Source organism: Drosophila persimilis, unplaced genomic scaffold, assembly GCF_003286085.1.
Source record: "Drosophila persimilis strain 14011-0111.01,24,50 unplaced genomic scaffold, DperRS2 tig00000000-arrow-pilon, whole genome shotgun sequence".
In the NCBI taxonomy this organism is placed as follows: Eukaryota; Metazoa; Arthropoda; class Insecta; order Diptera; family Drosophilidae; genus Drosophila; species Drosophila persimilis.
Window position 1 is genome coordinate 9,277,635 of NW_020825288.1, and position 15,544 is coordinate 9,293,178.

Sequence of the window (15,544 nt, forward strand, 5' to 3'; positions counted from 1 at the left end):
CACTATGAATGCCAGCGATTTGGCCCCGTCGACCGAACAGCGTTTAATTTATTTAAGCACGTTGAGGGCTAAGCAGTCACTCTCTGTCCGGGGCACGAGGGCACGCGGTCAGGAGTAGGAGCAGAGGCAAGCGACCCAGGGATTCCATTTCGATTTGCGCACTTGAGGGCAAATCTTCGGATTTATGTGGCTTTATTTTTAGCTTCGATGCTGCAAAGTGCGTTTAGGGTTTGGTGGCACTTCAAATTCCTTGGCAATTGCCACAGAAAGTTGCAGTCAAAGCTCTTGCCAACTGCCAGTAGCCAGCCATAAAAATGACAACAAAAGCAACAGCGAGAAACGAAGGTGAGTTGGAAAGTAGAGTGAAAAGTAAATCCGCACGTGCCAACCCAAATTACAGAGAACAGCACTTCAGCAGAGGATTGGGATTCGGATTCGAAAACCCCAATGCAGATTCAAAGTAACATTTCCAAATTAAGCTGCGGCCTCATAATGTCCGGGAACTCATAAGGTTCTCGTGGAGACTCGGGACCGAATTCCATTATCAATAGATTACAAGCTGAATGGTACAAGAATCCTCCACAAGTTCTGCTCTGTGAAAGGTGTGCAACAAATTAAGGCAAACAGACTTGCATTCGGAGAAAGTTTCGTTGCAAACTTTGCCTTCTTAGGAGCCGGATCCCAGATCCAGGATCCCGGCTGCCCGCTCTGTTCTTTCGCACTGGCTCTGGCGCTGGCGATGTCGAATTTCCCTGGAACTGTTTTAATCTCCCAGGCCACCCACCCATTTTCACTGGCAGCATCAATCCCATTCCCCCTGAAGCTCTCTGTATAGCTGAATAGCCGTAACTCGGCTTTGAGAGGAGGTGCACTAAGGGGGCTTGGCTTTGGGGCAGGAGCGAGTAATGCTTGTACAGAGTAATGAAGGCGGGTCTTCATTGACCCACCGTCTGGGCAATGTTTCGATTACGCGCCTCAAGTGGCAATCAGGACTGCAGCTACAGGATTTGCTCGGCATTAATAACACTTAACCCTTGGCCAAAGTTGGACAAACTGGATTGGGTCGGCGTCGGCGTTGGCGTCGGCATCGGCATTTTCCGGCATTAATCTTCGCTTTGATGTTCCATCGAGTGCCGTAATTGGAATTAATTTCAATGTTTAGTTATCTTGAATTTTCGTTTATTTATTCAGTATTCATTATTATTATTAACACACTCAGTAGTTTCGACTTACATCTAATGTATTTCACTATCGTAGTTGTGTTGTTCTTTTCATTTTCATTTTCCTTTGTTTATTTGTTACTTATTTTTTTATATCTAACTTTTGCTTAAAAACAATCAGTTTGGTTTTGTTCAGAGTGACAGAGACAGAGAACGGGTGGTGGGGACTGGCGGCCCCGCCACCCTGTTTTCCTGTATATATATATATATGTATATTTATATCAATTTATTTTATTACGCATACGCACTGTATATTTTTTCTAGTCTGCCATTTCGCTTTTATTCTTGTTGTATATTTGAAATAAGAATTCGAATTACATTGGAGTATTGTGTAAACTGTATGCCGTACCATTATTACAATTATTATTATTAGTTTTATAACGAGTATTATCTACGCTCTGCTATCCTCTCCTCTCCTCCGCTGTGCTCTGCTCTGCTCGGTTACCTTAGTTATTTATAACATTTACAATGAATTCAGTTTTATAGTTGCAGGCTGTTGTTGTAGTTCTTTTTGCGGTTCGATGCTCTCGTAACTGGCTCTTTTGATGCTGCCATTCGACATGTATTCGGCATTTATTCATTATCCTTTTGAACATCGCCCCCACTTAGGGTTTTTCTATGTGTTTTCTCTGGTGCTGTCTTGATTATTCATCTCCGTTTCGATTCAGCCTGTTATGGTGGTAATAGAATATTCATGAATTGGTATAAATAGCATCTGGAACTGGCCCACAGACACTCGTACAGAGATGAGCCAGAGATGAGCGGAAAAATGTCGGAGTAAGTCGGAATGGCTTGGACCTGGGGCCCAGAAATACACATTGGTAACATTTTAATTTGCTGGCCAGTAACAAGATGTGGCATTAACGACTAATGGATTTTTCTATCGCTATTCAGACATACATAGACTGTTTAAACGGCTGCTGGATTAGCAAGCTCGTACACACGAGCACTGTCCATCGTTTGAGTATTGCCCCGAGGCAGAGAGGTGGCCCTGGCATTTACATTGATTATTACCAATATTTCCAGCTCTAGGAGTCCTAATTACACTTTAAATACACAAGGCTTATTTGGCTAATTGCTTATCGACTAGTTGTTCATTAATTACAGTTAATATTCAACATTTAAATGCAGTTTGATTAATGTTTGCCCGTTCTCTATATACAATTGATGGTGCAACAGTTTCCGTTTCTGAATCCCTCTAGATGCATGGGTGGTATCTATGGTTGTCGTGTTGTCTATACTATTTACAAGTTGAATCTTTTGATTTTTGTTACAAATTTATAGCCTATTTATAGAGCAGCAGTATTTCGATTTCGGTTTCGGTTTTGATTCTGGGTTTCGTATGACACTTAAATGGCTGACAATTACAAAACGGTGGCTTATCCCTAGACCTATAGCCTATGCCCTCGAGCACGTCTTGCAGATACCAGTACGTAGTACGTTTTACCTTTTTGCGATAATGCATTTAAATTTAATGCTAAAAATTTACAGCTATGTTAAATGAAATGCCCGTGAATTATGAGGCCTTACCGCGGATCTGTAAGAGTATCTCTGTGTGTGGGTGTGTGTGTGTGTGTGTCTATTGTGGCTGTTGTTCACTATGGCGGATATTTATTATTACTTTTTACAATTACTTCAGCGTGGGATCCAGGGTCGTAAATTCCAATTCGCCGCGCGGCAATATCAGATCCGGGTCTGCAATATACACTTTTGTAGGTTGGTATAAAACAAAATCAACAGCAATGGGGGAAGCATATGTATTTGAGAATGTGTGTGTGTGTGTGTGTGTGTGAATGTGGTTGGGAGAGACGTAAATTTATGCGAGTGAGAAATGGTCGAGTGTGTATGTTAGGAAAACAAAAGCAAAATGTTTATACCGATTAGTTTTTGGCTTGTTTCGTTTTTGGGATGTTGATATTTCTTGCAAAATGACATCACAACACAGTTGCAAATTATTATTTGAGCAGCAAAAGAAAAGAGAGCCATTAGCACAATACGATTACGATTACATATCAAAAGCGTGACCATTTGTGCGCTGATAAGAAAACAAATAACAACTAATAAAAGCAGCAACATCGAACGACACACAAACAACAAGAGCGAGCACCAGGAACCAGCACCAACCGGAACAACAGAACAACATTTCAATATTAATATTCACTTTACTAGGAAACGTCCCTGCCGATACCCATGCCCTTACCCGTCCCCTGCCCGCTGTCCTCCCACCGCGCTCGTAAACATAAAATAATTCAACAATTTCTTAATTTTTATGGCACATTTCATTGGAATTTATGCCGGAATTCATTTTATTGTGGTCCGACTACGGCACAAGTGAATCCTGAGCGCCAGCCCGCTTGTCGTTTACGATTTTGCAGTTTGTTATTTGGCGAGAGAGAGCACCCTGTCCTGTGATATTTTATTATTATCGCCTTTTATGTCACATTTGTGTGGCGTCTTTGAGTCATAAAGACGCACAAACTAAGGCAGCCCTACTATGCGTGTGTGTGGCCGGTGTGGGCCCCCGAGTGTATGTGGGTTGTGGCCCTTCACGTTTACTTTCACGCCATGCCTGACAGCATTAAAAAATGTCAAAAGTCGCAAAAATGTTGCCAGCCTGGATGTCCCGGCCTCATCCAACAAAGTGGTAGCAACACAAAAACCAAGAACAGTAGCCTTTAATACACTTACCGATTGATCGATTCTATGGGAGATACTATTGTCAACAGAAACTACACAGAAAGCTGTGAAGATTGTCAGACTTTCATGACAACAAAGACTCATCCGAGTTAAAACTGATCAATAATATATGTATGTACAAATGTACAATATACCTCTAGATGGTTCCAAGGTGCTTCCTCCTGAGCATAGACCACATCATAGTACCTCCTTGCAGAGTATGTGTATCTCTATGAAGACTGTGGTGCGAAGAGAGGAAGCGGAAGTGAGGCGACAAATGAATGAACGCCGTTTGACATTGCGGCTCCAGGAGGAAAAGTGGGAAGAATGTGGGTGAGAGTGTGGTGCGTATGGCCACATAAACAATGTTGCCCAAGCAAATTCTGTGGCATTTTTTGCGGGACTACGACGACACAGACATCAAAGTGCGAGTATAAAGCGTGTGTGCCGCCATTGAAGGGATGCTTTAAGGAATCTTAAAGATAATGCTCGCACTCCCAGGCCAGAGAAAATGGTACCGTGTGCTCATTTCGAGTGGCTGTCTCTCTCTCTCTGTGTGTGTGTGTGTGTGGCTGGGTCTTAACTTTGTCTAATTAGACGAGTGCCGCTGAAGTGCACGAGAAACCTACAACCTACACAACCCACTCACATTACTTACTACACAAATACTCGTACGTACAGGCACACACGATGGGGATGGCACAAGGACGAAGGCTATACAAATGTTGCTCAGACGCTGGGATGTCGACGTCGCGACTCTTGACTCGCACACAGACAAACAGAACAAACGGCAAGACAAACAACACCAACAATAAGACAAAAAAGATGCCGAGCAAAATGAATGGAGCAGCATGAAATGAAACAAATGTGCACAAAAAAAAAACAGCAAACGATGAAACAAAAAATCTCCCTCTATCCCTCACGCAGAGACCCAGACACACACATACATACACTCGTACACTCTGCGTGGCAGGGACGACTGTGGGGCATAAAAAGTCAAACGAATTTGACTGAGCCAAGGGGTGGGCCGGGGGTCCCAGCAGCACCTGAATCGGGCGAGCAGAGGATGAGGGCACGAGGGACTAGCATATGCAATTAAAAATGTTGGCTAATGACAGCCACTGCCAAGATGGAAGGATGGCAGTATATGGCAGTCCTTCCAGTAGCTCACTTGCCTGCCCCGCCCCGCCGCGAGTTACAGCGGCGAAAGTTGGTATGTATGCTGCTCTTTATTTCAATTTCACTTTGCAGAAAGGTGAAGAAGCATTTGAAATAGAAAAATACAAATATATGCATTTAAATATAGCATAATACTTGAAGATGTTTTGTATGTGGGTGCTGGAGAATGCAGAAATGCAACTCAAGCTCTTATTTCAGCTTCAAGTGACAGGACACGGGACACGGGACACAGGACACAGGAGATGTTGACAGCGACAGGGACAGGGACAGCGTTCTGGGGCAGTGTAATCCCCATCGAGAAGTGCCCCTAAACTGTGTTTTCCTTTAGTTTTCGTCTTGGTGTAACAGCTACTCGTTCTACTGCGTTCACTTCAGCCTGACTTGGGCACTTGTTAGGGTCTTGTAAGCCAGTTGACTTGGTTTATGTGCTGCTGGGTGGAGAGAGGGGACGAAGACCGCTCTAAGGGCACTACGAATATGCATACACCCTGCTACACCGCCTGACAGCCAAATGTATGAGTGTGTGTGTGTTGACTCGTGTCGTGTCAGACCCCCGCATGCCCCGAGCACACACATAAATTAAGGAGGCTGTCAGGCAGGCGGAAGCGGAGGAAAAAAGAAGACAAACGGGGGGAAAAAGTAATGAAAATATAAAATTAAATCGCTGACAAAATCAAATTTAGCTAATTTGTGACATTCGAACCCCACGCAGGGCTGCAGGGCAGCAGGGCTGCGGGGCTGCTGGGCTAGGCTGAATGCGAGGTGGGGCCCCATGTTGTGTTAGCAATAATATCACGTATACGACACATATGCCCATTAAATAATATTTGCATTTGCCAGCATGTCGACATGTCTCTCTCCCTCTCTCTCGCTTCCTATTTGCGAGTGCCAGTGCGAGTGTGTGTGTGCCTTTGTGCTTATTTTTGTGTTTTAATTTAGTGCTTTCGAAATAATTAAAATTTATGCAATTCAAAGTTAAAACAAAGTCTGTATGAGCTCGTACAGCAAGCAGAGCGGCACAGGGGCACAGAGAGTGGGATCGGTAGAATATTTGCTAAATTTGTTTCTGTCTGAGGCACAAACAAACACAGAGGCAAAGAGAGAGAGAGAGAGAGTCGTGTACATATGTTTGTTTACCCCGGCGTGTCCTACGCTTCAAAAATTTATGCAAAACGTCCAAAAGGCTTGCCACTGCAGGAGGATGGGGGAAAGTGAGGATAGAGGCAGACAGAATAGAGAGAAATAAACACAAATGTCAACGAAAAACAAAGACTGCACAAACAGCCCCATGCCCCATGGCCCGTCACTGTCATCGTCTTGCCCCTCTGTTTGGAGCTGGGATCTGCAGCATTTATCCTTTTTAAACAAAATATTTGGCTGCTGCATCCTCTGATGCTATTGTTCGTATTTCCCCCACACCCCCTGCATTAGAGGCCAGGTCTAATTTTTGGCCAAAAAATGGCTGTCAAAAAACTCATAAACTTCAATTAGCTTTTATTTTATATCTCGGTACACCTTCATCTAACTAGTGTTCTGGTTTGCAGCTTTCAAAAGGCGCTCCATCAGTAATCATTGCTAAATTTAGCAAATGAATGAAAATTCTCTGGAATTTTTCTTTCATTTGCATTGCAGATAAACCATGGGAAGGAATCTGGCAGAATAGTTTCGGATGCACAAAGGTAATAAAGGAAATTGGATGAGCGACATGTGAATGCATGAATGTTGCAGCAGCAGCAAGCAGCAAGCGGCAAGCAGCATTGCAACAAGGAATATAAGTTGGGATTCTAAATGGACGACAAATTAAAATGTGAAATGAAGCAAATATGAAGCTATGCCATGGTCTCGGAATGGTTCATTAAATATATTTTAGGGATTCAGCTCCAGCTCTTGTCGACAGCCAATGCCCCAAGCGGACAGCAGCATGGCTTAGACATGGCAGCCCATCTGTGTTCGGGCCTGAAGTTGCAGCTGCAACTGCAGTTGTTTCTGGTTCGGGCTATGTTTCTGTTCCTGTTCCTGGGCCTGGGCCTGGTTCTGTTTCTGTTTCTGGGCAAGTTTCTGCTTAAGTGGGGGCTGTTGCCTTTCAGCCTGCTGCACAGATTTAGTTACATAAAATTTACTTTGCATACATTTGGGCGGCCAGGCAGCAGCAGCTGTGGCAATTGGCTGAGGCTGGGCCTGGGTCTGGGGCACGGCCACGACCACGTTCGAGATGGTGGTGGAGACGCCGGGCGAGGCCAGGCGGTAGCCGCTATTGCCCGGCTGGCTGGACGTTACAAGCAAAGGTAGGAGCACATCGCCTGGGTGGATAACAGGATAACAGGAACACAGTGAGTCTCGTTAGTCGCATCGTAGCAGCTACTACAGGGAGAAACTTTGCTGCCCAATGCTGTACGTATATGTTTTTTGGGGGGACTACATTGGTTTAAGTACTGGGCTAGGTATTTACAACTTCAAGTTGAGGATTAGGACAGCTTGTGAGTTGAAAGGGTTTCGCTACCTATGGGGGTGGTGGAGCAACAGAGCAATATATCTATAAAGATACTCAGATAGAGAAAGGCATACATACATACTAGAGTGGGAGAAGGAGTGTTGGAAGAAGAGAGAGAGACAGAGAGAGAGATCTATACGCTACGAGGAGGCATTACGGGGGACGCTGTGTCGTCTAGTGGGTTGAGAGGAGAGCATACTCGTACTTCAGGTGCCGTTGCTAATGCGAAATAACTTTCCAAATACTTGAACTAATCGCTTCCAATTGCTGTGCGACTCGTATCCAATTCCAATTCAATTCAACTCAAATTAAATGAAACGAAATGAAATACTGTACTTTGATCAGCGCTAATTAGAAAATTGTGTGTCAAATGCTACTTTTGCGGATGCTAAATAAAGGGCAACTGGTTTTTCAATTCATTTTACATGTGTGTCTGTTGCCGGCTGGCAACTAGCAGCCCACTCGATATTTGACCGCATCATTAGCGCCAGCTCAAGCCAAAAAATCAATTCGTATATATGTAACTGATAGATACGTAGATCCCCTTCAATATCATTTGGGAAAATGTGCAAATCCGTCGAAATGGAGCCACTCGCATGCACAAATACTCGACGCGAAATTAGTTCCTGTACATACAACCAGAATCATGAAACCAAATAAATAATAATTATATCAGACTAACCGACGGGCAAACTGTCTGTCAGATGAAACAAAACAAAAGTATGTGTGTACTTCTGCATTCCAATTGCATTCACTATTCGCATTTATTCATTTTCATTTTGTTTCGTTTCGTTTGGCTGCATTCCGAATAGGAGATGTTAAGTTAATCTACATATTGGCTACAAAACAACAAAAAGAATCAAAGATTGTCTATGTGGTATTTCTGTGTGAGAGTGTGTATGGTGTATATACAGGCAATATGTGTGTGTGTGTGTGTGTGCAGGAGAACTATGTATGTATGTACAGATGGTAGCAAATTCAATTGAGCAAATCAATCAACTAAAACTACGAATACAAATTAATATTGAGTGCATACTGCACTGCAAACTGAAAACTCGTTGAGCAAACCAAGTGGGATGCATTATCAGACATATGCATACAAAATAGATGTATAGATAGGTGAATGGACAGATAGATTGATGGCTACTTGACTACAGCTACAAGTACAAGTAAAAGTAAAAATAAAACTTAAGCTACCAGCTACAGCTAGAACTACAGCTTGTTGAGTATAGATTTTGGAATAGTACCGTTTAGACTGGGCTGCGCGTACTGGATGAAGCTCTCCGAGATGTAGTGATGTGGCCCAGCCACGCCCACAATGGCACCGCCACTCGAGCCGACTCCTGGCATCAGCCCGCCCCCGCCACCACCGCCGCCGCCGCCGCAGAGGTGCGAGGTAACGGGCGTTACGCGCGCTCGGATCTCAGCCGCTCGACCGCCGCCTTCCTCCAGCTCATTCAGCTCGTCCTCCTCGATGTACATGCTGGGCACATCGTTCCGAGCAGGCCTACAGAAATGGAGAGAGGGTATAAAAAAAACAGAAATTTAGAAAAATCTATTAAAAGTTTGCACGCCCTTGCCCGGAGCGTCGGTTCTGGCAAGTTGGTAATAGTTCCCAAGGCAGAGCCCCCGCTTTAATGTCGCATGAAAAACAGCTTAGCAAACTTTGGTAAAAAAAAAAAAACTAAACTAGAAACCCAAAAATTCAATATCAACAGCAACATTCAAAGCCGACAGTCACCTGGGGAGTAACTGCAGCAGAAACTTTCCCAACGAAGGGGGGAACGGGGGAATGGGAGTGGAAAATGGTGGAAATGAAAACATAATTTATTTAGTGGCCGTGGCATACTGCATATGCGGATTATTTGCAATTCTTTGGAGCGGAATTTAATGAATTTATGCCACCAGCAATCTACCGCATTGCAATAATAAATATTGCCAAAATAATTCCATTTCTCGCTGGGACTTTCTAATTTCAATCAGCCCGCTCGATGGTCCGTAGTAAATTAGATATAAGCCCCCAATTGCCACTGGGAACGCTAATTACAGGGAGCACACTCTCTTATCAGTCGGGACTTTCGGGGCACACGTACACACGTACACACGTACACACATACGCAAGCGTCAAATATTTGCACAAATACTTTTGCCGCAAAAGGCAAATCATTAAAATTTATGCACAGACGCACATGGGAATCGTCGGCAGGGACCAGGCAATGGGGGAGAGAGAGAGAGAGGAAGCCATGGCTAACCTGCAAGCAGGTGATGCTGAAATATTATTCAGGCAAAGACGGGAATCCGTAAAGGGGTGGAGAGGAGGAGGAAGGGCGTCTGACAGTTGGGATGACCATTTAATGACCCGCATGCGGCTGTCGCGCTTTGATGTGCATGTGACTGGCGGCGGGTTGATTATTTTCAGAAACTATAATTAATATTTCGCTGGTTTGTTTCGCTTTGAAGTGGTCGTTCGGTCGCCTGAATTCATTATTGAGCAATCAGCAGACGCAGCAGGAAAATTCAAGAAAAAAAATCATCGCAACTGGAGCAGCGCCTGTGTCTGTGTCTGTGTATGGGTCCGGATCCGGGCCATGCCATCATCCGGGCAATCATCAACCTGCACCATCGATACAAAAGAGGTCTGAGGCATGCTGGCTATACTGCATGTTTATCTTTCATTAGCCGGGCAGACAGTTGACAGAGTTCGAAGCCACCCGGAACCCATCCATGCCACATCACGGCACCGCTCTACACCGCACGGCCACAGCTACAGCTAAGCAGCTGCTTAATTACCCACCCACAATGGGAGACGACCGACGACCCTTCCGCGCTGATTTCCTATCTTAAATGGAAAGTTTCACTTGTGCGGCTGCCTTTGCTTCCGGTGCTCGTTCGGTGCTTCGTTCGGGTTGGCTTTGGCCTTTTCTAGGATCTGTTCTGTTTGGTTCTGTCCTCCGGTGGGTCGTGGCCGTCAGGTGCAGGTTTAATTAATTTAATTACAGACTAAGCATAATTTACTGGGCAGGTGCGTGCCCTTTGTTGGCACCCACCCATGGCCACGCTAATCGATTGGCCCCTCAAACTGTTTAGGCGATCGTCTTTAATGAACCTGACATTAGCCGGCCCCTGATTCGCTCGTCCTTTGATGTGCTCGTCCCCGAGTTTAAAGAAGGAGAGGCCTGCTGGAAATTGATTGAGCGCCTCCATTTCTGCCATTCTCCATTCTGCCCGGTGCGGTCCGGCCGTCATTTAATTACATTACATTCTCAGTAATAAGCATAACCGTGGAATTCTCGGGAAGAAGGAGCGAACTGCTGTCAGTCACGTGCTCCACATAAATAATTTCGTAATTATTTCTGCACACACACACAGACGGAGAGAGATACTAGTGGATGCCAGAGGCAAACAATTTCATTATTAGTTTTTCTACGGGCTAAATAAAAACCAAAAGGAAAGACGCTGGAAGCAAGGAATCGGAAAGAAGAACCAGGACTCACCGCATGCTTTTGCGCACCTCCTGGGGCTCAGGTGGCCGCGGCCTGTGCCGGCAGACGACGACGATGCCGGCCACGATAATTGACGTCACAATGACGGCGCCTATCACAACGGTGGCGGCGAGTATCAGGAGCGTGGACTGCTTCTCCGGCCCGTTGCCTATGCTGGCGCCAGTGCCCACTCCGGCGGCACTGCTGCTGCCCCCCGGGCCGGTGCCTCCATGATGCGTGGTTTCTGCGGGCGTGGGGTCGTCGGGCAGCGATTCATCTGGGGAAAGAGATGGAATAGAGGAGATTATATCGTACGTAGATTGTGTGCCATAGGTGGGAAGCTTCAGATAGTTTTTGGGGCGACTCGCAATGATTTGTTATTTGCTCGAAATTATTTGGATGCTGATTTGTGTTTGCCTCTCCACTCGTCGTTTATTTATTTATTTGTTCTGTCGCTACGTTTTCCGTTGCTTAACTGATTGCTTTGACTGCATGCCACGCCCTGATTGTTTATTTGCGCCCTCGCCCCACGTCTCATGTCCCATGTTCCATGGCCTTCAGCTTGCTTCAGTGGCAAATTGTGTTGAAAATTGAAATTACGAAAACTACGAAGAGAATAAGGAATAAGGAATTATGGAAATCAAGAGAACTCGAAGCTGATCCCTTGGCCGCTTATTACTGACGATTAGAGCTGATGCCACTTGCCACGAAAATCTGCGGCAATTATTTTACGAGCCACATGTGAGGCGGGGGAGTAGCCATTGTTTATATTTATTGGATTTCCAGCAGGCGGAAATTGCAACATAATGTGTGTGCGAGTGAGCCGGAGGCCACTGCTCCCTCTCAGAGGGAGGCGAACTGATTGTAAGATGATCCCCGGGAAAGATTTATGCCAGACATTCGTTAATGCCAGGCTCTGGTGTGCTCTTTCCTTGGCAGAGAAACATTTCCGCTCCATTTGCGGGCCGTCAAAGCAACGGCTCCGGAATTGAAACATTGCCAACATCATGCAGCCAGGCCCTGGCAGACCTGGCACGGACCATCCTTTTGGCTTTTGAAGTGAGCGTTTGAGTGGAAATTGCCTACACCTGCGGCTCAATTTAATTTTTGTTCTTGCCTCTTGTTATTGCCTGGCCTTTGCCCTGCCACTGGCCCCCCGGATCTGCCATGGTTCACGGCATCTTCGTCATCATCTCTGCCTGTTTTTTAATCAGTTTACTCTGCTCAAGTCCCAGTCTCAGCCTCATCCTCGGCTTTGGTTTACCTTTTTGTACTTCCATTATACAGGCAGAGCAGAGCAGAGCAGAGCATTTGCTTATTTATTTGTTGGATCTTTACCGCTCTCCTTTGATGGCCGATGCTGAGATGCTTTTCCCAGCTCAAGTGGCCACTTTGCTTGAAACTTTTCACTTTTTCTTTGCCCTGGCTCGCCGCGAGGAACAGCGTAATAAATTCTCCTGATGAGTTCTGCGTAAACTGATTTAAATCAGCGTCAGCTGATTTGCCTCCATCTTATTTATTTGCAAAATCTTGTTAGGTAGGTAGCTACTGCTCGTCCGACCTTGCTTGAATTTATCGCCACACATATGTGGCAGGGGTGATGGGGGGATCGGAATGGATCCCCAGGCACCATGTTTTCACCTAAATAAAAACGCCTGCGTTCCTAGTCATACTAGGAATAGGCATAGGCATAGGAAAAGGCACTGGGCCAAAGCCAGCTGTTAAAATTCCGCATAAATTAGGACAGCCTCCTCCCGACAGAGGCGCCATCCATAGAGTCCATAGTCTCCGGCGCTTGCTCTACGTAATCACAGCCACTGCTCAGAGGCTGAATTTACGAGCCGCCATTGTGTTGTTCAGCCGTGGACAAACAAAGGGAGAGAGGACTCCGCCGAGAGCATTAACATACGGGAGTAACTGTATTTGGGGGCCCTGATTCCCGGCAGCTGTTTTCTGTAACTAAGTTTCGGCAGTGAATCTAATCTCGGATTGGATTGGTCAGCGCACGAAAACGCATTTAATCGAACATTTGCGTATCAAACGCAATTAGCGCCTTTAAATCGGGCCAATATGAGTGATTTATGGTTAACGGGCGGGACGGGGCGGCGCACAAACGAAAATGAAAATGGCCAAAAATGGACCAAAAACCTGGCTCGGCTCGGTTTGGTTTCGTTCGGTTCCTCTTGCAGCAGACAGGCAGCAGCAAATGGCAGTGGAAATGGTAATGGAAATGCAGATAAAAATAAAAATCAGCATGAAAATAATGACAGCATTGTTGGTTGGCATTCGTAGTGGTGTACGCACATTTGTGCGGGAGACTGTAGGAAAGTATGTAAGTAAAAGAGAGTGAGAAAGAGACGGCAAATGCGGATGGAGAATGTTAAAGGAACAATAAAAGAAAAGTGTCTACGGTGGCCGTTAAGCAAAACGAAAATTGAAGCAATTCCGCTTACGCTTTTTCGCTCTCACTCACTCACACACACAGTGCCACACATGTGCCACTCACCCAGAAACACATACACACACACATACACACAGAGAGAGAGAGAGAGAGAGTCGAGTCACATTATGTCGTTAGGCTGGGGCAAAATGAAGAGGCTGTTGCGGCACGCCCCTGCGTATACGTAATATGCGTGTGCCCCACTCAACGAATTGATGGAAAATGCTGAAATGCTTTACGCTCCACTGCATAACTCAGTCAGTGGATTAGAAAAGGGCGGCCCATCCTTTAGGCTAACCCCCCTGCCTGCCTGGCTGGCTGGCTGGCTGGCTGGTTGTCTGGCTGTCTGTCAGCCAGGAAGGCAGAAGGACTTCTGGCATCCAGGAGATGCTCCTCCAGGTTTGCGCTCTGTTTGTGTCAGTGTGTTTGTGTGTGTCTGGGTAGCCATGTGCGAAGTTTTCGCGGCGGCTGATTGAAGACGATTTCCCCGAACTTGCGTTGATTTGAAAATGCAGTCAAGCGTTGAATTAGACAGTTCCGTCCCCAGCTGGTTGGGACACAAGCTCCGATTCAAAGACTCAGGGATCTGGCGCCCCTTCTCAGGCTATTTTATTGGCCGGGCCAAGCCCCAGAAAAGAAAGTGACCCACAAACTTGTAACCGGGTGCACATTTCTTTCACTCTTTATGTGATTAGTAGTACGAGTGGCTGGCAGCTCTCTTTTTTCTGCTTAGTTTTCTCAACGGGTCTTGGTTCTTGTTTTTTCGGGGAATACTCACCATATGGTCCCAGTTGTGCGGCCACGCGTACGCGCTCAATCACCACCGGCGGTTCGCTTCGTCCTTTGGCGTTGACGGCGTAAACTAAAAATTGATATTCACGTCCCGGCTCTAAATTATTCAAACGAAACTGTGGACTGTTCTCCTGCATGCGCATGATGGGTGCAGATGTCGCCTGAAATGAGATACAGATACAGATACATTTGTACACGTCTACTTGGGATGCGAATGACAACGGGCGCATATATAATTTACCCGCCATATGGAGGAGCTCCTATGTGAAGACTCTGCCAAGTATGTCTTGTATTTTTAACTTTTGGGGGGCCCAAAACAGAAACCCAACGCATAAATAATTATTCATGCCTAAAAAATATCAAATCAGCCACACAGCAAAAAGCACAACTGTACCGGTAGAGGAGGATACGCTGACCGAAACAGGACACGAGGAACAGGAGTAGAGTCCGAGTCCGAGTCGGAGGGACAGTGTCTGAAATTTTAAACTGAATATCCGTTTGCCGTAATGGGACACAATCGAGTGAGCTCCGTTGGTTACGCACAAATTCCCACTCAAGTAAGCGTAAGTAATTTATGTTGTCCTTGCGGCACTTTTCCGCCCCCGCCACTCTCCACTTGCCACACCACACTCTACGGTGTCCACTTCTCCCCTCCCCAGTGCGGCTGTAGGGCTGTGGGTCTCTGTATACATATACAGATGTGAGTGGGGATGTGTGTGCCTTTTATCTAGCATGAAACTTTAAAGCAGCCAACCCACGGACCAATGCGTGGATCAGACTCTGTCCAGAGTCCTGAGTGGGACTTCTCATCATCATTACATCATCATCATCATCGTGATCATCGTCCTGATGAGCTTTGCGCTTGGCTACTTTGCTAATAAACTCGCCCCGGCAAGCGCTTCATCAGTAAGCCCCCGTCCAACCCCTCGGACCATCCTGCCCGTACAGCCCACGGACCAGGACTGACTCCAGTTTCGGAAAGCAACCAAACGAAATGAAACGAAATGAAATTTTCATATGATATTCTCATTTACGAGTGACAGGGATAATTTAATAGCTCAGCATGCATTCGGCTGGGTCGCCCAGAAAGGGACAAAGGGTATTGCCTCCCAGAAAGGGAGAGGGGACTGGGTCAGTGAGATGTCATTGCAGTGCGGGGCTTTGGCTCGGCTTTTGCCTTGTGAGGGGGGAACTCTTGTCATTAATTATGTTGTCCCTTTTACACTTGAGTTGAGTAGCAGCATAACCCACACTGACCCCATCC

General features: G+C 45.9%; 1 protein-coding gene across 1 annotated transcript in view; it reads right to left on the reverse strand.

Moving 5' to 3' along the window:
• Positions 1-1,466: 1,466 nt before the first annotated feature.
• The window catches only part of LOC6587492, a 63,305-nt gene continuing 49,227 nt past the window's right edge, over positions 1,467-15,544 (reverse strand). The window contains exons 14-18 of the mRNA XM_002013025.2: positions 14,267-14,441; positions 11,061-11,325; positions 8,814-9,073; positions 7,205-7,375; positions 1,467-2,915 (exon numbers count right to left, since the gene is read on the reverse strand). Of these exons, the coding sequence (XP_002013061.2) occupies positions 2,851-2,915; positions 7,205-7,375; positions 8,814-9,073; positions 11,061-11,325; positions 14,267-14,441 (936 nt within the window). The 3' untranslated portion in view covers positions 1,467-2,850. The remainder of the gene's footprint in view (positions 2,916-7,204; positions 7,376-8,813; positions 9,074-11,060; positions 11,326-14,266; positions 14,442-15,544) is intronic.